General features: G+C 34.8%; 1 protein-coding gene across 1 annotated transcript in view; it reads left to right on the top strand.

Annotated features, from left to right (window-relative positions):
- LOC139148867 (uncharacterized) overlaps nucleotides 1-23,550 on the top strand; it is a 34,483-nt gene that overhangs the window by 9,146 nt on the left and 1,787 nt on the right. Inside the window, exons 7-16 of the mRNA XM_070720295.1 lie at nucleotides 2,050-2,154; nucleotides 3,262-3,486; nucleotides 5,869-5,979; nucleotides 7,400-7,618; nucleotides 18,018-18,204; nucleotides 19,346-19,604; nucleotides 20,248-20,399; nucleotides 20,595-20,821; nucleotides 21,699-21,838; nucleotides 22,706-22,889. Coding sequence (XP_070576396.1) covers nucleotides 2,050-2,154; nucleotides 3,262-3,486; nucleotides 5,869-5,979; nucleotides 7,400-7,618; nucleotides 18,018-18,204; nucleotides 19,346-19,604; nucleotides 20,248-20,399; nucleotides 20,595-20,821; nucleotides 21,699-21,838; nucleotides 22,706-22,889 — 1,809 coding nt within the window. The remainder of the gene's footprint in view (nucleotides 1-2,049; nucleotides 2,155-3,261; nucleotides 3,487-5,868; nucleotides 5,980-7,399; nucleotides 7,619-18,017; nucleotides 18,205-19,345; nucleotides 19,605-20,247; nucleotides 20,400-20,594; nucleotides 20,822-21,698; nucleotides 21,839-22,705; nucleotides 22,890-23,550) is intronic.

Genomic DNA, 23,550 nt, shown 5'->3' with positions numbered 1-23,550 from the left:
TGATATTTACTTTGGCTTAAGCCAGGGGGTCTCTTTAATGGTTCCCCTGCCACAGAAAAAGATATCGATGCATGCTTATTGAGTGCAGAACCCTGCTAGCGAGACGGCAACAGACGGTTGAAATTTGTTCTTGTGTGGCACTCAAAAATCAACAGAGGAATTGGTAACCCCATTTTAGACCAAGTTGCTGAAATACCCACCCCATTGGGCGGCATGTATACATATTGGCAAGTAATGGAAGTGAACCCCAGGGGGTCAAACTCAGTCTGTTTTTAGGAATGGACCATTACATCTTTTGAACGGGTGGTCAGAATCATGGTCGACTGGCACAATGTGGTGTATGTAATCTTGAGCATGTTGAGTGTAATCGGCTACAGTGATGTCTGTAGCAATTGGAATGCAAGGCGCCACCAGTGGCAGAAATGGGAAGAGTGAGAATCGTACGCATGGAGCAAAATAGACGAATAGTAATACTTTTGACTGTAGACATCAACACCTGAACAGTAAGCGTTAAATTTAATGTGCTGATCTTTCTCCCTTACCACCACCCTTACCACCACTGGCAGTGCTGTGCATTCCAATCGCTACAGACACCACCGTACCTGATACTATACTCAGGATTTACACCAGATTGCGCCAGCCGACCGTGGTCAGAAAGATGACATGCAATGTTTTTCACATTCCAAACTTTGACAATTTTTCCAGCATGGCATTCAATCTTTTAGTGTTCAGTTATGTGAATATTTTATTGCAAGGCTTATAGCCTGGCCACAAATTTTTCCTTTGATTTTTAGCTTTGCTGTCAACGACGCAAAGCTTATCTAATAGATAGAAATGTGGCAGCGTTCATTGTCCCTCGTCCGGTGTCTGAATGGAAAGTGGGATTCCTTTAATATTTGAAGTACAAGTCACCAGGGATGACATTAATCAGACTTGTTCAAATTTTAATGAAATATGAAAATTTGTATTTTTTAGGCTAATTTTTGCAATTTTTGGGCAAAATCTTCTTCTTAATGGCTGGTCAGACAGCTTAATATCTGGAGTACAAGTCTCTAGGGATGACCTTATTTAGATTTGTTCAAATTGTAATAAATTTGCAAGTTTGTATTTTTAAAGCAATTTTTGTCATTTTTGGTCAAATAATATTGAAAAATTTACTTCAATACTGCAGGTCAGACAGCTTCGATATTTTGGCCATCCTGAAATGAGCTACCAAAGATTTTCACCTTCAGAAGTTCTTCATCAACACGTGTCACAAATATTTATTGTCTACATAACATAGCAAAGCTGTATTGCCATTAGGTCACTTTTTATCATCCTTCCCCAAAATACTTACTCCTCAGTACCTTAAAATTATCTGAGCACTGGGATAGGTATATGTAGCAGTTGAGGTTCTTGTTTGACAGCTGCTGGTTCTGTACAGAGGATACATTTCCCATTTGTAATTATATCAAGTCTTCATTGACACAGACTATAAGGCCAAGAAAAATAAAGTTTGTTTCTCATCCTCTGGTGCATCAATTCAGACTCGCCGCATCAATCTTTTTTCCTGCTCATGAGGAAATAAAATGAAGAAAAATGCAAAAATATGTGACGATAGCACATAACACAGAGCTGTATAAAACAGAACTGCAAACAAAATAACTGACACTAACATTCCATTCAGAACTGTAAACATGTGTCACTGTTATGTTAAGCTGTCAAAACTGTGCATTGCTGAACTACTACCGTAAAAGTCAAACCGCAGAATTGTTGCTACAGTGTATACAAAAGTACTAAAGCAACACTGCTGTGCATTTATCTCTGCGTGCATTCCTATGCTGTTTTCATGTTTCTTGCACATTCTTGTTGGTTGAAAAATAAAAAAAATTGAGAAGAAAAGACCTGTGTCACCGCATCATTTTTGCAATGTGTCTAGGATGAGAAACAAACTTTTTATTTTTCTTGGCCATTGGTGTATTTTCCTGTATAATTTATCTCAAACACTCCAATAAGAAAAGATTTGCCAATAAAAACATCTGCATATTCTATTTATTCATTGAAATTTAGATAGGAGGTGTTCGGACAAACTTTCAGATGCCAGATATTTTGAGCATCGGCCTTGGAGGAGGGTCACATGTAACAAATGTCAAGGGTGTGGGAACAGAACAAAAGGTGAGTAAGAGAGTGATCTAACACTGGCTTTTTATGATGATGAAACTGGCAAATTTGTTTTTGACGATAGTTCAAATAAATTTTCCCAAACTCTAAGAAATGGCTCATCATATTGCTTTGAAATTTGATCAAATAATGATGACATGGTGTTATGATTAATTTTTCTATTTCCTGAGCAATTGTGTACATATCAAATCATAGTGGTGTTAGATTTTGGCTAGTATTTTAATGGACAAGCAATTACACTGGATATGGCAGGATTTTAAGTCACACATATGCAAACTATCAACTTTGATGTGATAAGATCAGAGTAACTATTAATGCTGATCAAATAGGGGCACAGTATCACTGCAGGGTTTAGCGTCGACATAAACAGTACTTCGCTAAACAAACTCAGGAAAACTGCTGATACAGCACTTTGTCTAAGTTTCTTGTCAACAGACTTATCTCAGGACTTTATCTCAAGACCTAACAAGATGATAGCATGACTACCTTTTGAACACTTTTTACGTACTGAGTTTTTGTGAAAGTTTCAAGAAAATTACAATATTAAAGTAACATTACTATGCTTATTTATATACATGTAAACTAATTACATATTAATGTTTGAACTCATATTTTGAAGTTTAATTTTTGGTCTGATACAGGTAAATCAAATTTCTTGACCTTAACATTTTACAGATTGAACAAACTTACTCATATGGCACAGTTCAGCTTCTCAACATTCAGTAATTGTACTATGAGAACCGAGCTTGCTGCAACGGTACCACAATTTCAGTGAACAAATACACTTGCCTTTAACCCGGCTTTGAAAGCGGTTAGACAACTACTTAAGTTTTTTGCAATTTTGACTTCAGCGGTAAGCATAGAGCTGGAGTTTAATAAGCACCACATATGCACACAGTCTATTACATGACAGCATACCATGCATGGAAACTCAGTTAAAAACAGTGAATACTTGATATTGATGCATACAATTTGCCTACCAGAATAATATAAATTTTTATATGCATGCTTTTAAGTGAACATTTGTTTGTTTACCAGTATACTGTCCCTGCAGGAGCTGTGATTGTAAGTGTTCATATTAATTTTTGCTTTTTTCATCAGGTTGTCATTGGGCCAATAAGCTGTGGTTACAAACTCACATCACAGAGCATGGTTTTTGGAGAAGCCACCGGTAAGAAAGTCTTGACAGCCACAGATATTGCTGTAGCAGCTGGGTTGGTAGGTCTTGGTGACCCCACCAGAGTTCATCACCTTGACAAAAAAGTAGTGAGTCAAGCAGTGGATACAATACATAGTATGGTTGAAACAGCAATAGACCAAATCAAAGTGAGTATTTACACATAATGAGAATCAATCAAGACTTATTTTTGATAAATACTAGTTTTCGTGTACAGTAAATTACCAAAAACTACTAAATTTATGACTTAGGACGTTGTGTCGAAGAATTTCGGTTTTCTAGCATTATTGGAACATAAATAAGTTACTTCTCTAAATCAGAAATAATGGTAAAATTTATATTTTATCTATTTTTTTCTGACTAAGTGAACTTGTATCATTCATTCTTTGTACTGATGAAATGTTGTTGTATTATCAGTAGCCTTTCTGATGAATAAAAAAGAAACAAATATAGCCATTGATCGACTAAAATGCATATTCTAGGTTTCCTTGAACAGTTCTGTCAGCTGTAAACCAATCTACATTCAGTGATGATATGTTTTTGATAAAGTCATCAAGAATTCCAGATTAGCATCCCAACAGCTGTGTTGTGAACTGTGATGGACCAATGCCACTCTGTGAAAATTTTGTCTCAAACCGACACATTAAATTTTATTAGAAACATCACCACTTCATAGTTCATCATAATATTATAAACTTGCCTATAAAACATGTGCATATCAATATTCTGATGTAATCGTGTCATTAGGAAATGATGCATCTTTTTGTAAAAGTTATGAGATGATTTGTTTTCTGATAAGATATGATAGCCTGAAAATAAAGTGGTATATTCTGAAAAATCAACCATGATTTCTTTTCTGAGTAGGATAGCCTGGAAAATCAACCATGATTTCTTTTCTGATGTAACTCTTTCTGATAAGTCAAGCAGTGGATGATGATTACATCATTCTGATGTAATCGTGTCATCAGGAAATGATGCACCTTTTTGTAAAAGTTATGAGATGATTTGTTTGCTGATAAGATAAGGCAAAAAAAAGAAATGTTTCTGGTCAGGCCTTTCTTTAACCCTTCACCACCATGGTTTGTCCCAATCCATTGTTTTCTATGGTAAAGTTGGACCTGTGTACAGGGAACTGGGGGTGAAAGGGTTAAAAAATGGTGCACGACACGTATTTTTTTTAGCTCATATTTGGTATGTATATAAACACCAAAAAGAGCTTTTATGGTGAGTCGGTGGTGTTTGTTTGTCTGTGTGTATGTATGAATGTATATGCGGATGTATGTTTATTTATTTTTTTCCCTCAAATGAGGGAGGAGGGTCAATTTTATAGTTTTATCAATATAGTCACATATATACTGTTCGTGCAGTCACTGATCATGTGCCCCAAAGAATTTTCTCTTTCTCTTTAGCCATTTTGGTTTGGTGTCATAGCAACTAGTGTCCAGTGACCCTTAAACTTGATTTATACTAGCTGAAGCAGTACGTAGTTTGCCGGGGCTGCCGGCCACAAAACAGGAAAAAAAATGAGTGACACGCTGTTGTTCAAGTGATGCGCGCGCTGACCAGAAACATTTCTTTTTTGGCCTAAGATAGCCTGAAAATAAAGTGGTATATTCTGAAAAATCAACCATGATTTCTTTTCTGAGTAGGATATCCTGGAAAATCAACCGTGATTTCTTTTCTGAGTAGGATATCCTGGAAAATCAACCATGATTTCTTTTCTGAGTAGGAATCCTGGAAAATCAACCGTCATTTCTTTTCTGAGTAGGATATCCTGGAAATCAATTGTGATTTCTTTTCTGAGTAGAATATCCTGGAAAATCAACCGTAATTTCTTTTCTGAGAAGAATATCCTGGAAAATCAACCATGATTCCTTTTCTGAGTAGATATGCCGAAAAATCAACCATGACTTGTTTTCTGAGTAGGATATCCTGGAAAAACAACCATAATTCATTTTCTAAGTAGGATAGCCTTTTATCTTCTTATGACTCTACAGATTGTACAGGTTTTTATGGTCTATGTGTACCTAGATACTCTGCTAGACATAGACCTCTATTACACATCCCTTATTGTAGAGTTGATGTTACAAAAAATGGCCTGATTGGACGTACGTCACGACTTTTAATGATCTGATTGATAAGGTTTGCGATGTTGATGTTTTTGAAGAATCTCATTCAACTTTAAAAGACATGTTAATTTGTTTTTGTCATTGTTTGATTTTTAGGGTACTTTTTTGTTTGTTTGAATTTTAGTGCATTTTATCCTTTTTATTTTATTTTCTTGTCTGTAAGTGGCTACCTGATGGCGCTGTTGATGAGCAAATAAAAAAAAAAAAAAAAATCAACCATGAACCATAGTCTCGTTTCTAAGTTGTTATGCTGTAAAATCAACAGTGATTTCTTATCTGAGGAGGATGTGCTAGAAAATCAACCATGATTACTTTTCTTAGTAGGGGTAGCCTGCAAAATCAACGATTATTTCTTTTGTGAGTAGGTAGGAAAGCCTGAACCATGATTTCTTTTCTGATTAGGATAGCCTGGAAAATCAACCTGTGATTCTTGTTGGTGGTGGCAGTATCCTGATACAAGAAGGAAAGCAGCTGAAGGGTGCATCCACAGTGATAAAACCACCTCACTTTGATGTAAGTAACCATCGAACAACAGTCCGGGACCATGATCTAACTGAATTAAACCTTTGAACACCAAAGTCCACTTTTATCACCTTCAGAAAATATGCTCAACGTCAATTTGTTTTTTGAAAAGCCAGAGAGAAAGTGATCACAGATGTCAAAGTGAAAGCTATACAATCTGCTGTTAAGATTTTTGAAAATTTTGATAACAAACTGTGGCAAATGAAATGTGATGTCCATTTGGTCCAAAATTATCAAAGAAATACAGAAAAATTCATAAAAATTGGTAAAAATATTTCACTAAAATTTCGGTGGGAACATTTATTGCACTCAAAGGGTTAAGACAGAGTAATTTGTGACAAACTTGGTCAGATACACAGCATAGCAAAGTTTTTTCAATTTCATCTGTTGTTCATCTGTAATTATGAGTTAAATTATTGTGGCTTAATACAAGACAAGTATTTTCAAATCACTCATTAATCAGGATTATCATCCAACGTTCGTAACTCACACATTACCAGTGTGATTGACAAAATGAGGCCCATTGTTTTCAGTGCTTTGCTTCTGTTTGCGTCAAGATCTTGATTAAGCTGCAATACATGCTTCAAAATATCTTGTAACAATGAATAATTGGTACTTATCATTTAGTACTTTCAAACATAATCTATCTACATTGTATGACTAACATGGTGAATGAGGGAAACACATTAGGTACTTTAAATAAAATTCTTTGTTTATCATCCTCGTGCTGGTAAGTTTTCAGATGAAATGAAGAAAACAAACACAGTGTTAACACTATTACAAATAAAAATATTTTTTCCCAAACGAAATCAAATAAAAAATGAGCTTATATTAATACACTTGTGTTTTTTGTCTGTGTTTGTTCTTTTCCCCGGCTGGCTGGTAGCTTTTCAAAAATCCAAGGACGGCAAGCAAAGAAAGCCTTATGTTATATATTTGATATGTCATGTAAAACTTTTATTATTTTGAGCAGGGGATGAAAATACTTTTCAATATAATTATGATTTTCAAATTGTTTTTCAAATTGATTCCATTACATCTCAATGGTTTATTAACTCATGCATTGAGAATATTCAGAACAGCTGAATTTTCACATTTAAGCAAAGCATTGGCTAAGGCCAAAAAAAGATCATTTCTGGTCACTCTTGCATCATTTCAGAACCTTTGCATCATGGCTGTTTTTAGGTTACATACTCATCAGTACAGCTATCCTTGATATCCCAGTTTGCATGTCCAAAAATGCTTAAAAGGAAATGAAAGTATTATGCAGCCAGTGATAAAAGACAATAACTGTTGCATCAATAGTGCCAAACCAGCTTTGTTAGAATAAAAAAAAAGAAAAACAAAAGAAAACCATCACTTTTGACTAGGAACAATTTTTGGCCTAATATATGATGTACTGAACACTCAGGTTGCGAATGCCGTTGGTGCAGCACTCAGCCAAGTCAGTGGTCAAGCGGACATCGTTGTCAGAATGGATGAAGTAGTCAGTGAGATTGTTGGACACAGTGCAACAGAAGAGGAACTGAAAGTAGGAAGAGAAAAAGCCAGAGAGAAAGTGATCACGGATGTCAAAATGAAAGCAATACAATCTGCTGTTAAGGCAGGTGCTGATGAGGAGACAGTTGAGGTACAAACATCAATTTTATTTATCGTTATTTTGTTGTCATGGTTATTATTTCTATATGCTTGAGACTCGGAGATGAATTTAGTTTTTTAAACTTGTAATAATAATAATAATAATAATAATAATAATATTTATTTCTTAAAAAAAATAAAATGACATGTCAAGGTGCTATAACAGCACTGATGCATTTATTTAATAACAACAGCACAATTAAAAATTACATTAAAATCTTTTTAGCGAGACATGTTTTACACAAGATTTGAAAGTATTAAAATTAATGCTACGCTGGATTTCTGGTTGAAGCCATAGATTTGATAGCTATGTGGCACAAATGGGAAAAGATCTGCAACCATGAAATGACATATTGCCCATTGGCTTGTGTAAACCGAGTGCACCTTCAGAAGTGGATTGAAGGGTTCGATCAGAAGTATGAAATTTAAAATTTTAAGTCACTTTGCTATGGAATAATGGTACTCCACTATCAATTATCGACAAGGAATATGTCGGCAGCTCATGGAAATGTATACTGTACTCATACCAGCATGGAACGTATTTACAAGTGCTTACTGTAATTTCTCAAAATGAATTATTACTTGTTATAGTGAAATATAATTATATATACCATTCTTATATGTTTCACCTGCAAAATTTACCAAGAGACACGGTGCTGTTTACTTTAATGAAGATGTACACAAAATCTATGACATTATTATATTTCTCAAACAATTTTTATCACAACTGGAAGTTGTGATATAGAGGTGGTTTCAACCGGTGTTTGATGTCGTCCATTTCCGTAAACGACAAAAAGTCAAAAACTGCTGAACAGACTGCGTTGATATTTGATACCGATACATAGACTGGTTCCAAGGTTCCAATTCGGAAAAATGGAGCCAAACGGAGTGCCGGTTAGATAGTTTTGGGAATTTCTAACCCCCCTTTTTATCTAATTGATTTTAGGGGTCTTTCATATATGTAGTTTTGGAATGTACACCAATCCTGCATTGTGGACTGTTTTATGAGTTGTTGAACAGAAATGAGGTTTTGATGAATGTTAGAAATATGCAGGATGGCTGATTCGAAGTATAAGAGATTTCTATGGTCTTTTGGGCATCAAAAGCATTAAAAAAAACATATTTCATAGTTTAGATCCTCACTTTTGAGATGACCCTAGGCATTTGTTAAGTAAACATCCTTGAGTCAATATACAGACTTTGACATTCCAGAGATTAAGTATCCACAACCTCACATGTTACAGTCTTTCACTACAATGGTATGGCCCAAACCCATTGTTATCAATGGAGAGTGTGGACCTGTCTACAGGAAATTGGGGTGAACAGGTTAGACAATGACGTTACAAGTTGTAGGTTAGTTATCAAGGTAGCACCAGCATAGAGTCCTGAGCATCTGTCCATGTGTTCTCACAGCAAATTACAGGGAAAAAATTATTTGAGAAGTTTCTCTCCTTTAAACAGAAGTATGTTACAATTTAAACCTGTCATGGATGGATTGCTCTGAAATGATCTGAAACACAGTTATTGCCCATTAGCAACAAATCTACAGCAAGATTTATGTAAAGTTCATGAACTTACACAAGGTATTAGACAAAAGATGACCATGACTTTGCTACTTTTCAACATTTATTTCATTCAGATTTCCTCAGCTTAGTGTATATTTTGTAATCTTAATTACTGTCAACTTAGCTTTACTAACTTACTCTAACCTCATTATTCTTACACTACTGTTATACCTTATAACCACAAAATTTCAAGAGATGCATATATGATTGTCACTTAACAAACAATTTACAAATATGTCTTCTGCTTTTTCTCCATATACATATACATGTCTCTTTTCTCATAAAAATGAGCTTAAAATCACAATGTGAAAAATAGTCTTTCAGCTATATGTTGCTCATTGACTTCGTGGTCTGTCTAATTCACAGTGAGTGTGGTTGTTGATAAATGCCAATAATACTAGGCGGTCATTATGTCCAAGCGCCATTGGCGGTATTTTTTAACATAATGACCATAGGTCATTATCACATCTGGAAGTTGTGATATAGGGTTAGCTTCAACCAGTGGTGGACAGTGTCCATTTTCCGTAAACGACAAAAAGTCAAAATCCGCTGAACAGACTGCATTGATATTTGGTAGAGATATTCAGACTAATTCCAAGGTTCCGATTCCGAAAAATGGAGCCAAACGGAGCAGCGGTTAGATAGTTTTGGGAAATTTCTAACCCCCTTTAACTAATTGATTTTAGGGGTCTTTCATATATGTAGTTTTGGAATGTACACAAATCCTGCATTGTGGACTATTTAATGAGTTGTGGAACAGAAATGAGGTTTTGATGAATGTTACAAATATGCAGGATGGCTGATTCAAAGTATCAGAGATTTTCATGCGCTTTTGGTAATAAAATTGATAAAAAACAACATATTTAATGTTTTAGATTTCTCACATTTGTTATGACCCTTAACATTACAGACTTGATGACATAACTAGCTGCTGGACCTGTTTACTGGCGCATTGATTTAAAGACAAAGATTGTTTTATTTGTAATAAGGACGTGTGATTTCGTAAAACATAGTCTATTAGCCTGGAAATGTGATTTTTGCGAATATTGCTTACCCCACTGACAAACAGTGTGGTTTGAAAATGGCTGGAATTCGCTACTTCGGGACTTTGTTTTCTGTGTGCATTTACTGACAAACTCCAAACCCGCAGCACCTACCAATTCAGTATTTCATGTACAGGTGTACCCAGAGATAGAGTAGTTTCACAATGTGCCAGTTGTGATCAAGTGCCATTGGCGCTATTTTTATAATTTCAATCGGAAATTGTCAACATCATATGCTTTACAATATTTTTATAGCATTTATTCTCAGCCACTTTTACTAGAACCATCCATACATTTATGGCTTTCAAACTGTATATACATGGTCAATATTAATGTTATAATATCCATCACTCCAAGAATGTGAGAGACAAGAACCTGCAGATTAATGTAGATAATTTTTACTATGTTTTCATACATTTTTGCTTACATATGGTACATATATATATACTATTAGCAGAGTTTGTTTTGTGTGTTCTGTTGTTGTCTGTATGTCTGTCTGTATGTCTGTCTGTAGATATCTCTGTCTGTCTGTATATGTGTATGTGTATGTATGTATGTATGCATGTGCATGCATGTATGTATTATATCTGTCTGTTGGTAGATCTATCTTTCTGTCTGTCTGTCTGTCTGTATGTTTGTATGTATGTATGTATGTATGTATGTATGTATGTACATGTATTTATGTATGTCCATCCGTCCGTCTGTCCGGCTGTCTATTAAAAACTCAAAAACAACAACATTTACCACTTTTAATATATGGTGTAAATGTGCACTGGTGGGTGGGTGGTGGGATGGGGATGGAAATGTAAATTTGTTCAAGTGATCATGCTCAAGTCCAAAATATGCATTTTAAATAGAAAAAGGCGAAATCCTTCAAATTGCTAAAATTCTGTAACACAGGGCAGATTTAGTTGACACTTTTTATGCTTAGAAACTTTCCTTTTATGGTAAAAAAATCTCTGAATTGCTCGTCTAGTTGCTTTGAAACTTGATATGCATGATCCTAGGGTTGACCTCTGTCAGATTTGTTCAAAATGTGGTGAAATTTAAGTACTTCTATTTGGGAGCAATTTTTAGCTTACATTTGGTATACCAATGTGAGGTTATCGTATAAGCTGAATCAGTTCAATTGCATCTGATTTGCATGTCTGTATGTATGTATGTATGTACGTATGTATGTATGTCTGTCCACGTCAAAAACACCTAAACCGCAGCACCTACTGTCTTAGTATTTGGTGTACAGGTGCACCTAGGGGTGGAGATGTGAATTTGTTCAAATGAACTTGTCAGTGTCAAAAATATGCAAATGAGGGGAAAAAAGGAAAACCCTGCAAATTGCTAAAACTCTGTAACCGTTGGTCAGATTGGGTTGAAACTTGGTGTGCAGGTTCCTTTAGGTATTCTAAATCAGGTGTTTAAAATTTTGGATGAAATTTGCATGTTTCTATTTTTGGGGTAATTTTTTCAGTTTTTAGTCAAAAAATGTTTTTCTCTGAAACCACTCATCTGATTGCTTTGAAAGTTGGTATACATGTTCCTCAGGATGACCTCAGTCAAGATTATACAAGTTGAATTGAAATTTTCATATTTGTAATTTTGGGGCAATTTTCCGGATTTTTGGTCAAATTTTTTTTTATTCAAAAAGTACTAATCTGATAGCTTTGATATTTGAGATACAGGTTCCTAAGAATGATCAAAATCAGTTTTATGAATATCGTGAAGATATCTCGAATTTTGTATTTTTGCTGAATTTTTTGGTTATTTTTCTCATTTTTAGTAAAATTTCTTCTTCTCTGAAACCGCTAGCCCAATTGCTCTCAAATTCGGATTGAATGTTTGCAAGGGTGTTACCCTTCTAATTGTTAAAATTATGACAAAATTGGAAATATTATTGTTTTGGGGCAATTTTTGTCCTTTCTGGTCAAAAAATCTTAAAAAATATTTTCTTTTTAAAGCCCCTCGACAGACAGCGTTTATATTTGGTGTACAGATGTCCAGGGATGACAATAGTTAGATATGTGGAAATTGTCCTGAAATATACATATTTGTATTTTTAAGACAATTTTGTCATTTTTGGTCAAGAAAACTTGTTCTCAAAATTACTTGTCTGATAGCTTTGTAATTTGGTACAAAAGTCCTGAGGGATGTTATTAGATAAATTTTCTGCTCAAAGTTTTGGGAAACCCCAAATTTTTTATATTTTAGGTAATTTTCTCAGTTTGTGACCTTAAATGACCTACACCAACCCAGGATGTTGTGAGACAGTTTTGAAGGCTGTGAACATAATTTTGTCATATTTAATATATCAATTTGTAGTAAAATTTGATCCAGAAAACAAACCTGAGGTAAATTTTTTCATTGCGAATCAATTTTTGCAACTTTTGCATGTAAGACACACAAAACTGATGAGAAATTTGGATCCAGGATAATTCCAGATGTCGTAATCCCCCCACAGTGGAAGGCATTTCACTAAGGTAACCAAGGTTGTAAATACATTTCCTGCTAGCTGGTCTTGTATAACAATGGTCAACCAGGGGATGGAACATTTGATATTCAGGAGGGGGTAGGGGCTAGAAGATTGATGACGTAGCATTACTTTTTACCAGATCCCTTGTACATTTTTTCCCACTCTTTATTATTTCCCCACTCTCCCACCTTTTCTTTTTGTCAAGCTTCTCTGGCTAATTTTTTTGTTGACATTTGCTTATGTATGCAGGATCTGCTTGTCCCATTGCTATAGAAGTTGATATGCATGTTCCTAAAGATGACCTCCAGTACCTAAGTTGTAGACCTTATTTGCTTTTGTCATTCTTGTTTTGCTGGTTTAAATATTTCTTGAATTTACCAATTCAAACCGAATGTGAGCACAATGTCCTTGACGGTGTTTTTTTCTATTCTGGTGAAAAAAAATTATCTTCTTTGAAACTACTTGTCAGGTGTTTTTAACTTAGTAACCATGTTCCTGAGGGTGAATTCAGTTGAGTTTGATCAAAGTATGCGTAAATTTGTCTGTTTGTACTCTTTGGGCATTTTATCTGTTTTGTCAAAAAATCTTTTGTGAACTAACTGTCTGATATGGCTTATGAAATTTAATGTAAAGGTTCTTAGGGATGATCCACATCGATTTTGTTCAGATCATGACAAAACCTGCTATATTGTTCTTTAGACAATTTTTGTTGGTTTTTGGTCCAAAAATGCCAAATATCTCAGTCTTGAATTCCTTGGTCCTATTGCCAAATGTGAAACTGCTGCACATTTCACCATTGTATTTGGTATGTAGATGCATACTCAACTATAAATAGGAAAGTTTTTTCAAATAATACGTTATCTGCAGTATCCTACAATATGCTTATGAGCTTCAAAAGTGTAAACTTGATGAAAATCCCAATAATTTCCTGTCAGATTGACTGGAAAAGTTGTATTCAAGTACTTTAGGTAAAACTTATATGTGTTGGTCACTTTTAGCTGATATCTGGAATTGTCAACAGAGCTGCTGAATGGCACACATTGTTTTACAAAAAGTGTAGAATGCAAGAAGCCGTATGTTTAGTCTACAAGAAGTTGTGGGGTACAAATCTTGTAACGGACCAGCATTTCATCATTGACAAGTATGCAGAATGACATATATATGATAACAAATAATCTAACTGCTGATATAGCTCCACTCTGTTACATAGCGAATAACTTTGTGACACGTCATGTCAAATACTATTTGTCATATGGCAAAAATTGTACCAAAAACTACAAAATTGCAAATTTCAGCATTATTTCAATCCATCATAATAAGATAACCTCTAGGAACCTGTATACAAATATCAAAGCTATCAGACGAGCAGTTTTTGAGAAACAAATATTTTTTATAAAAATGTCAAAAATTGCCCCCAAATACAAAATTGTAGATGTAATAATAATTTAAATATTAAATCACAGTTAATCCGTAGGAACCTGTATACCAAATATCGAAGCTATCAGACAAGTACTCTTTAAGAAACAAATTTTTCGAGAAGCAAATTCTTTGACAAAAAAATTTGCCCAAAAACTACAAAATTGTAGATTTCATCATAATTTGAATATATCACATTTTGATCATCCATATGAAGCTGTATTTTAAATATCAAAGCTGTCAGAAAAGCAGTGTTTTGGGAAATAAATTTTTGACCAAAAATGACAAAATACACATTTGCATAGTTCTGAACAATTTGAATAAATCTGAAATGGGTCATCCCTTGGGACCTATACCCTGAATATCAAAGCTGACCTGCAGTTTTGAAGAAGATTTTTAAAGATTTTTCTACCAGAAATCACGAAAATTGCTTTAAAAATACAAATTTGTATATTTCAACATAATTTGAACAAACCTTACTGAGGTGACCCAAAGTGAACTGCATATCAAATTTCACAGCAGTTTCAGAGGAGAAGGCAATTGTTGATGGAACGACAATGGAAAATCAGCCTATTTGATAAGCTTCACGTCGCTGACAGTGGAGCTAATAAAAAACATAAAAATATCATCTCTACAAATAGCAAACTTGGCTATTAATCCAACAAGACTAGGCTATGAATCACCAAATCGTACATCAGTGTGGATGTAGATACATGTTTGTCAATTGTGTTTCCTAATGCTGTAATTGGTTTGAAGTAGATTTTGCAGGGTGTTTGTTATTTCTATGTTTATAATGTATTTTTATGGGATTGTTTATGTATTCATCAAACACAGTCATTTACACTAATCCCTGGTTTGATGCTCTTACATGTGGTCAGCAGGATGCCACAGACTCCTTAGTAGGTGTACATGATATACAGCTGTCATGTCAAAATCACAAAAGCCTTGGAATGGTAATTTGTGTCACTTATAATTTTGATGTACTGGGCTGCATGATGTTGTACCGGGTGTGTGTGTGTCCATTGCAACAGTTGCTGACCGTATACTTTGCCTTGGTATATTTGATTGGCAGTGTATCAAAATGTGTTCAAATGCACTTGATATTATGAATATTACAAGTTGAGGCCCATAGAAGCTATTAACCTGTTCACCCCTAATTCCCTGTAAACAGGTCCACACTCACCATTGATAACAATGGGATTGGGCCAAACCATAGTGGTGAAAGGGTTAAATATTGTACGACACTCTCTTTGGCCTGGCACATCTAACCAAATGTTAGAAAAGTGTCATTGATGCCATTTTTGATCTTTGGTACTTGTAATTTTCATATTTCTGAAAAAGACTGAACTTTGGTATATTCATGACTCTGCATATTACATGCACTTTACCAGTGTGAAGTTTAATGTGCTTGATTATATCTTAATTAATTGACTGTGGTCAAGATGGGAGCATAATGTCATTGGCACCACTTGTTTTCTGCTGGATTAGAACATTCTCAGCACAGCATGCATGTCCGCTATTGTATGCCTAGTTGATTAAATTGAGAGATCTAGGACTATTTTTATGGAGTAGTGACTATAGAAGTTGATTACAAGTTAAAGAATTGCTCTGCTTTGCATTTTTCACAAAGGGTGTTTTAAGTGGTGTCTAGTTTAGTGTTTTTGTCTGAGTTTCTTCTTTTTAGCTCCCATTGCCATATGTATATATGGCAATGGAAGCTATTCTTATAGGCTAGGGAAATGTCTGTATGTATGTATGTCTGTATGTCTGTATGTCTGTGTCTCTGTATGTCTGTATGTCTGTATGTCTGTATGTCTGTCCGTCAACATCAAAAACTCCAAAACCGCTGTACATTTCATCTTGATATTTGGTGTGTACATGGATGATGGGCTGTAGATGAGATTTTGTTCAAATGAAGTTGTCATAGCCAAAAATATGCAAATTAGTGCCAAAAAAGGCGTTTTTGGTAAAAAATCTTCTTCTTCATAACCGCTGGTCAGACAGCTTTGATATTTGGTATACAGATCCTAGGGATAACCCAACTTGGATTTGTTCAAATTGTGATGAAATATGCAAATCTGTATTTTTAAGGAATTTTTTTTCATTTTTGGTCAAAAATTTATTTCATCAAAACCGCTCGTCTGACAGCTTTGATATTTGGTATACAGGTTCCTACAGATAACTTAACATGATATATAGAATATATGATGAAATCTGCAATTTTGTATTTTTGGTGCAATGTTTTGCCGTTTTTGGTCAAAAATGTGTTTCTCAAAAACTACTTATCTGATGCCTTTGTATTTGGTGTACAGGTTCCTAGGGTTCTCTTAGTGTGATATAGTGAAATTTGATGAAATCTTCAATTTTTGTATTTTTGAGTCAATTTTTGCCGTTTTTGGTCAAAATATTTGTTTCTCAAAAGTTAGTCATGTGATAGCTTTGATATTTGGTATACATTTTTATACATAATTATGATGAAATCATCAATTTTGTATTTTTGCAGCTAATTTTGCCATTTTAGGTCAGGCCATCCTGCAATGAGCTATCAAAGATCTCAACCTTCTTCATCAACACATGTCACGAAAAGTTGCTCTCTACATAACACAGCAGAGCTCTGTCGACTATTGGGTCGCTTGTTTTTTTCAAAACCGCTGGTCAGACAGCTTTATTATTTGGCTAACAGGTCCCTAGGATGACCTTAGTGAGATGATTTCATACAGTCAGGAAATACTTAATTTTGTATCCATGTCTATAGTAGCTTCAGGGACATTGGCCTTATGTTCAAGATAATGCGGTGATTCAGTAAGCATTTGAAATGGTAAACTGTATTTGGTGTTGAAATGCGGTAAAAAATAATGAGAAAACATACCTGTAGCTGAGGTGATTTCAGCAGGTTTGGTTTCCAACAAATATATTCAAAGTTTTTTTCAATGTTAAAGAGTCCTGGCAGATTTTGAAAAAAATCCAAACAAATGTCAATAAAAAAATCAGCCACAGAAGGTTTGTCAAAAAGAAAAGGTGGGATAGTGGGAAAAAAGAATGTACAATGCATCGGATAAAAAAGATAATGTTCCTCATCAATCTTCCAGACAACCCCCTTTTATCAAATGGTACACCCCTGATGTATTTTTGTGTGCAATTAACCATGCAGTGTATTTTAGTTTAAGATGTCAATCAAGTTAGGTAAGGATTTGAAAGGAATAGTCAAGTTCACCACAGTTAAATTTCTTAACTTTATCTCTTGTGTCATCATCCTTGTGTAATTAGTTAAGTTTGTATGTTGCTCCAGATGTGGATGTACCAGCTGTTCTGGAAGAAAACAATGTTTACTTTTCCTGTAGGGTTTCTGAGTTGATGATTATATGTTGAAATCTCTCCATGTATCTGGTGCATGGGCAAAATGTAAATACTGGTTGCATGTTATGTATTTCAGTCTATGTCAAATATTGTAAATGAAAAATCATGAACAGTTTGCTGTGTGCTTGTAAAAGATAACATGTCAATACATATTAAAACTGCCTTGCAGTTTGATTGTCTTAAAAATTATCACAGAAGTAGAAAACGAAAAGAAACTAATCAAATTGCTGTAACATATTCACCCTCAGTGTCTGTAGGCCTATACTTAACTATTTTATCATTACATTCAGCTTTTTGTTATATCTTTATCACTCTTCATGGGCCAAGGCACACTTGGGGTCAATGTCATCACTCTGTGCCAGTCTGTGAATGTCAGTCTGTCTGTATGTGTATGTCCATGTTTCATACAATTGTTGGTTTGTTTTGATAACTGTATGGGAGCGAACAGTGATTATTGTCACTATTTTTTATTTTTTGTTTTTATTGTTTCTTTTTTGTCTAAACATTGTTTGTTTGTTGTCTTATTCAATCAACACACTTTAGGTAACAGAGTTAGACGAGATTGTTGTTACATATCTGACTGGAAATGCAATCAGATACAAAGCCAAGGCTATTGGTTCGCTGCAGTCATTAGACATTCCTTCTGAAGAATCAGTGCACACATCTGCTGGAGATGAGAATTCAACAGCTTCAGGCAGAATCAGTGAATCAGATGTAAAACCTCAATCAGGTAAGCTGCTGTGACTCTTTGCTTCTGTAAGTGGCTTGGCAAAGCTAATGTTGTTTACCTAGTACATAGCCACTCTGTTATTGAATAAATGAACAAGACTGAACAATAAACAAATGACAATTAAGCTAAATTGTTCACTCTGAATAATTTACAGACCAGCATAAACCAATGGTCCTGTTTCTTTGAGGGCAATGGATGCCAAACTGATTGTTTTCATAGCAATGACCATGCCTTATGTTCTTCAGATGTATCATTATTATTTGTTATTGTCAAAGATCTGTTTGTAAAATTACAGTAGGTTTTCAGACAATTTTTGTTGCAAAGCTGGCCTCCTAGGGTGACATTTTTAGCTACTATAGACTATAGTCTATAGAAGCTACTGGGATGGGTATCCATCCGGTATCCGTCATCAGTCTGTAAGTATGTATGTATGTATGTATGTATGTATGTATGTATGTATGTATGAATGTATGAATGTATGCATGTCCGTTTGTGAGGATGTCTGTCCACTCAAATATTTTAAGAACTGCAGTTACTTTAGAGACTTGATATTTATTGTGTTGATTGATGCAACATATGATTATGGCAAAGTATCTTCTTCTCATTTTTTGATATTTTTGAAAATATGCAAATTAGCTCAAAACAATTCTGTTGATGAATGTCTGTGAATGTACTGGGTCGATCTGTAAGTATGAGCCATACTGAAACAATTCTTCTGCCATAAGAATATTGCCAAAAGGACCTCTGCACTCACTATATTATGTTACATATACTCTTAGTCCTCTGTGCCATCCCAGTATTCATGCTACCGCTTGCCAGAGGGCAGTTACAAAGAACTTCACCTTCCCCTCAAAATTTTAAGGTCAAGGTCAAAAATATGTAAAATCAGTATATCAGCTAAGGAAACATGTTTTGTGATGATTTCGTAAAATTGACTGAAGTTACCAGTTGACTGCACCTGCCTTTTAAGTCCCTGCCAGACAAAGTTTGGATCATTTTGACTTCAATTCAGTTCAATCTAATCAAATCACAAAAATTACAAGTGGGAGCTGTGTCATTTACAATGATTGTTCGTTATGGGTATACTGGTGCATCCTGTAATTTTCAAAAGTGCAAAACCTTCATTTACTTTGACCCAAAGGAAATGATGATGATTCTGGACAAGATGACGGCACTTGTGCAGCATCTGGAAGAAAAATAGAAGACATACCAGGATTAGAGGAACCCTTTATTGATAAGAACACAGGAGAATGGATTGTGTCTGAATTTGACCTGGATTGTATCGCTATCGGAGCTGGAATTCTTGGCTGTGGTGGTGGAGGCAATCCATACATTGGAAAATTAAAAACTAAACGGATTTTGAAAGCTGGAAAGAAGATAAAAGTCATTGCACCAGAAAGGTATTACTTTAATGCACTACTACTTGTATGTTTTCAGACTTGTCACCTTAGAAGCCGCCAAAAATGTTTCTTTGCATGAGCAAGGGTTTCAACGATGAACTTTCTAGCAGTACTGCTATTTTATGTGTACATGTACTTGAATACTATCTATCTATTGTCATGGAAGGTCCAGCTCCACTATCATGGACTGTGTATTTTTTTCAATTCATCTCTCCCTCTCTCTCTCTCTTGCTAAAAGTTAAAGAGGACTCATCATGCAGTGATTGACTTCTCAAAGTATTACAACTGTATAATAATATTTCAAGTCACGAACAATGTTAAAATTCACTTTGCTATCATTTGAACATGTGAGTTATATATAGATTTGGAGGCAAAAGTATATTTACCATTTCTAGTGATTGTTATTACATGTTACATGCTGCATTGACATATGATGAGAAATCATCTCCACATACAATTTGAACTTAAGAGTCTTCTACTAGACACAGAAATGCTCAATAAATCAAGACCACCACAGGTTTTTTTGTTTTATTCTTTTGATAAAACTCAACATACACTGACTATTTGAAAAAGCAGTGCCCACTTAAATAGTCTGTGGCCTTGTTTTAAATTATGATAATTAGTTTTGGTGTTTTCTTTCCAGAATTGGTAAAGATGGACTGGTAGGAATTGTGGCCTACATGGGAGCACCACTCATTTTGATTGAAAAATTATGCAACGAAGCAGAAATGTTAGGAGCATTTAATGGTTTACAAGATGTTATCAATAACTTCAAGAGTGACAGAGACCTTGGCGGTAAGAATTAATCATAAAAAGACTTCCTCGGAGTCCCCCAAGAAGTACAATTATTTTAGACCTAGTTTTGATATAAGGTAACATCAATATGACTGTCAAGCCACAAAATACTGTGACTTAAATGTTTTCATGAAGTTGTGAAGCATTAAATTAATGTTACTTAAAACTCCATTGTGCTTGTTCTTTCTACTTCAGACTGGATAGAAATAAAAGACGGTGATGGTGTAAAATTCATTGATGACTACATTCCCAGAGAGAGTGAAGGTCTAGAGCAAGTTGAAAAGCACAAAAGGAAGATAACAGGAATTCTCTGTGCTGAGATTGGAGGTATGAACAGCATGGAGCCCCTGTACATTGCAGCTCTGCAAAACTTGCCAGTGATTGATGCCGATTGCATGGGCAGAGCTTTTCCAGAGTTTCAGGCAAGTCAATTAATGTTAGGTTCTTCACCATCAAATTCTAACTATAACCAGCAATTTAAAATATTATTTGTTGAGTCCATCAGTCACTGTTTAATTCCTTGCCATCAAATTCTCTTCAAAACCAGTGAGTAGTTTAAAATGTTATTTGTCGAGTCCATCAATTGCTTTGGGGTTCTAAGCTTACCATCAAATTCTCTCTGTAACCGGTAGTTTAAACTATATTTATCAAGGCCATCAATCACTGTGAAGTTCCTCACCATCAAATTTTCTGTAATACCAGTGAGTAGTTTAACCTATTTATCAAATCCATCAATCACTTTGAGGTTATCTACCATCTATTCTTTCTGTAACCACTATTTTCAACTATTATTTATCAATGCTATCAAGCACTGTTAGGTTCTCTACCATCAAATTCTCTCTATAACTACTATTCATCATAGGTTCTTACATAAATTTCTCTTTCTATAACTGGTAGTTTAAACTATCCTAGAGTCTTTCAATCACTGCTAGGTTCTTGGCCATCGAATTCTTCTCACTTTACTGGTATTTCAAGGTGTAGTCTTTTCAAGACTTAGCGATATGCTGAACTTCACAATTATTGATGTTCTGAGTCCTGAGACTAAATAAGGAAATGTAACATTCATCTCCTATTTTTCCAAAATGTATTTCAAAGACACTTATCATTAAGAAACAAGCGCTGGAAACCAAATTCTGTGTGGCTTGTTTAAAGAAAAACATGATTCATTTTTCAGTCATTCTTAAAAAAGTTTACGCCTCATCTCAGTAATGTACTAAAAAGATTTGATACAGGTTGTGAATTATTTGTGTGTTTGGTTTTTTGTTTTGCATTCATTTGTCTCATTTTACAAACCACCAGATGATGGCACCATGCATCTATGGCAAGGAAACAACCCCATGCTGCATAGTGGATGAGAAGGGCAGGAGAGCGGTTGTCTTGCAAGCTGACTCACCAAAGAAAATTGAAAACCAACTGCGTCACTTTTGTATTGAAATGGGGTATGCTTGGATTTCCATAGATAATATGCAGTTATTATGGTCACCTAACTGGCATACGACTGGTATTGAACAAAGTAATGAGAAATTGTTCTTGCTGCATGAAAATTATTCCTTCAATTACAATCATGTTCCTTTAATACAGAATAATTCTTGAATAATAAAGTAATAGAAGTAGAAAGATTACAAGTTTTACTCCCCGCGAATATTATTATGAGAAATCTGATGATGATTTTAGGGACAAATTCACTCTTATTTGCCCTTTTTTATGAACAAGTTTGTTTCACATGAAAAATAGTTTGTATTGTTTGACATCTTGAAACATGTTGAAATACTGGTCAGCTGGGCACAACTCCAACTCTGCAGCCAGACAAAACTAAACATTCAATGAAACATTTTATGGTCTGTACCAAATTCAAGTTCTGTTCACAACTGTCACCATGCATGGCTGTACATACAGTACAACACTGTTAAAAAGTTTGGACCTCATGCAAGCTTTTGTAATGAGATTTTAATTGGCAGTGCCTCATGTAGATAAGGATGGAAGCTTTTCCTTACATTGTAGAATTGTTTATTTGTCATAGGAAAGCACGTTGCAAAAGCAAAAATCCATTTTGTCAATAGGTCACAAACAAAATCATCTGTCTGCATTCTGCAAAGGCGTGATTTTTGACACTTTTAAGGTATGCATCGTTGACATTTTGTACCCAGAGTGGCTTCATGATAGTATTCAAAGTTATTCTGATACCCTGAAAAAGATCAAAAAAGAGCAATATTGTCCAGTTAGTCTTGCTTTTACTTTGTCAATGGCAAAATTTTACGTACAATATCTCCCCTTAAGTTCAGTTTTTTACATAACTTGACACACAGTTGCAAAGGTGGATTATCATGTTCTCCTATGAGCAAAGAAGATGTGATGTCAACAACTGTGTTGTATTCACTGAGTAGGACCTGCAGACTTGGCAAAGTTGTATTGGCTGCAAGAAAAGAAAAGAAAGATCCTATTGAAGCTGTTCTGCAACAAGAAAATGGAAAACTGCTTATCAACGGAAAGGTATGAATGATGATGATTAGATTTACTGCATTAAATTTGTAGTCTATTTAGCAAATAAAGTATAGCCACAACTTACCATATTTTCTAGTGCTAAGTACCAATGCTCAGACAGCAACATTTTCCCATTTTATGACCAAACTATTCTGAAGATGATGTCAAAACTTGATATTCATCATGACAAAAGGGTGTTAACACCATGTTAAAGATCACATTTAGGAATTAATGCAGAAGTGTTCAAGGGCGTGAAAACCATGTTCACACAGAAAAATTTTATGTCAAATTGATGTTTATTTATGATGATTTTGTGCAATAAGAAGTTGCATGTTTGTCTGAGGACAACTCTTAGCAAGTACATAACAACGAAATACTTAAAAAAATTATGTGTTAAGGACCCTTTGCCTTTATATCGTGAAATACAATATCACTATTTTCAACAATTGATTTGTAATCTACAAGATCAGTTGTCATTTGAGTATAAGCTGTTTTCTTTTCATAGCTATAAATTGAAAACATGATGACCAGCAAGCATAAAACTGTCTTATAACCCTTTGAACCTGGCTTGGACAAAAATGTCTGCATGATGTCATAGATCACCAGGGGGTCAGAGTGGAAAGGGTTAATAAGCGTTATTACAGTGGGGCTAAAATATTCTTTATTGACA

The sequence above is a fragment of the Ptychodera flava genome, chromosome 14 (genome assembly GCF_041260155.1).
Source record: "Ptychodera flava strain L36383 chromosome 14, AS_Pfla_20210202, whole genome shotgun sequence".
Classification (NCBI taxonomy): Eukaryota; Metazoa; Hemichordata; class Enteropneusta; family Ptychoderidae; genus Ptychodera; species Ptychodera flava.
This window is presented reverse-complemented; position numbering and strand designations above follow the sequence as displayed.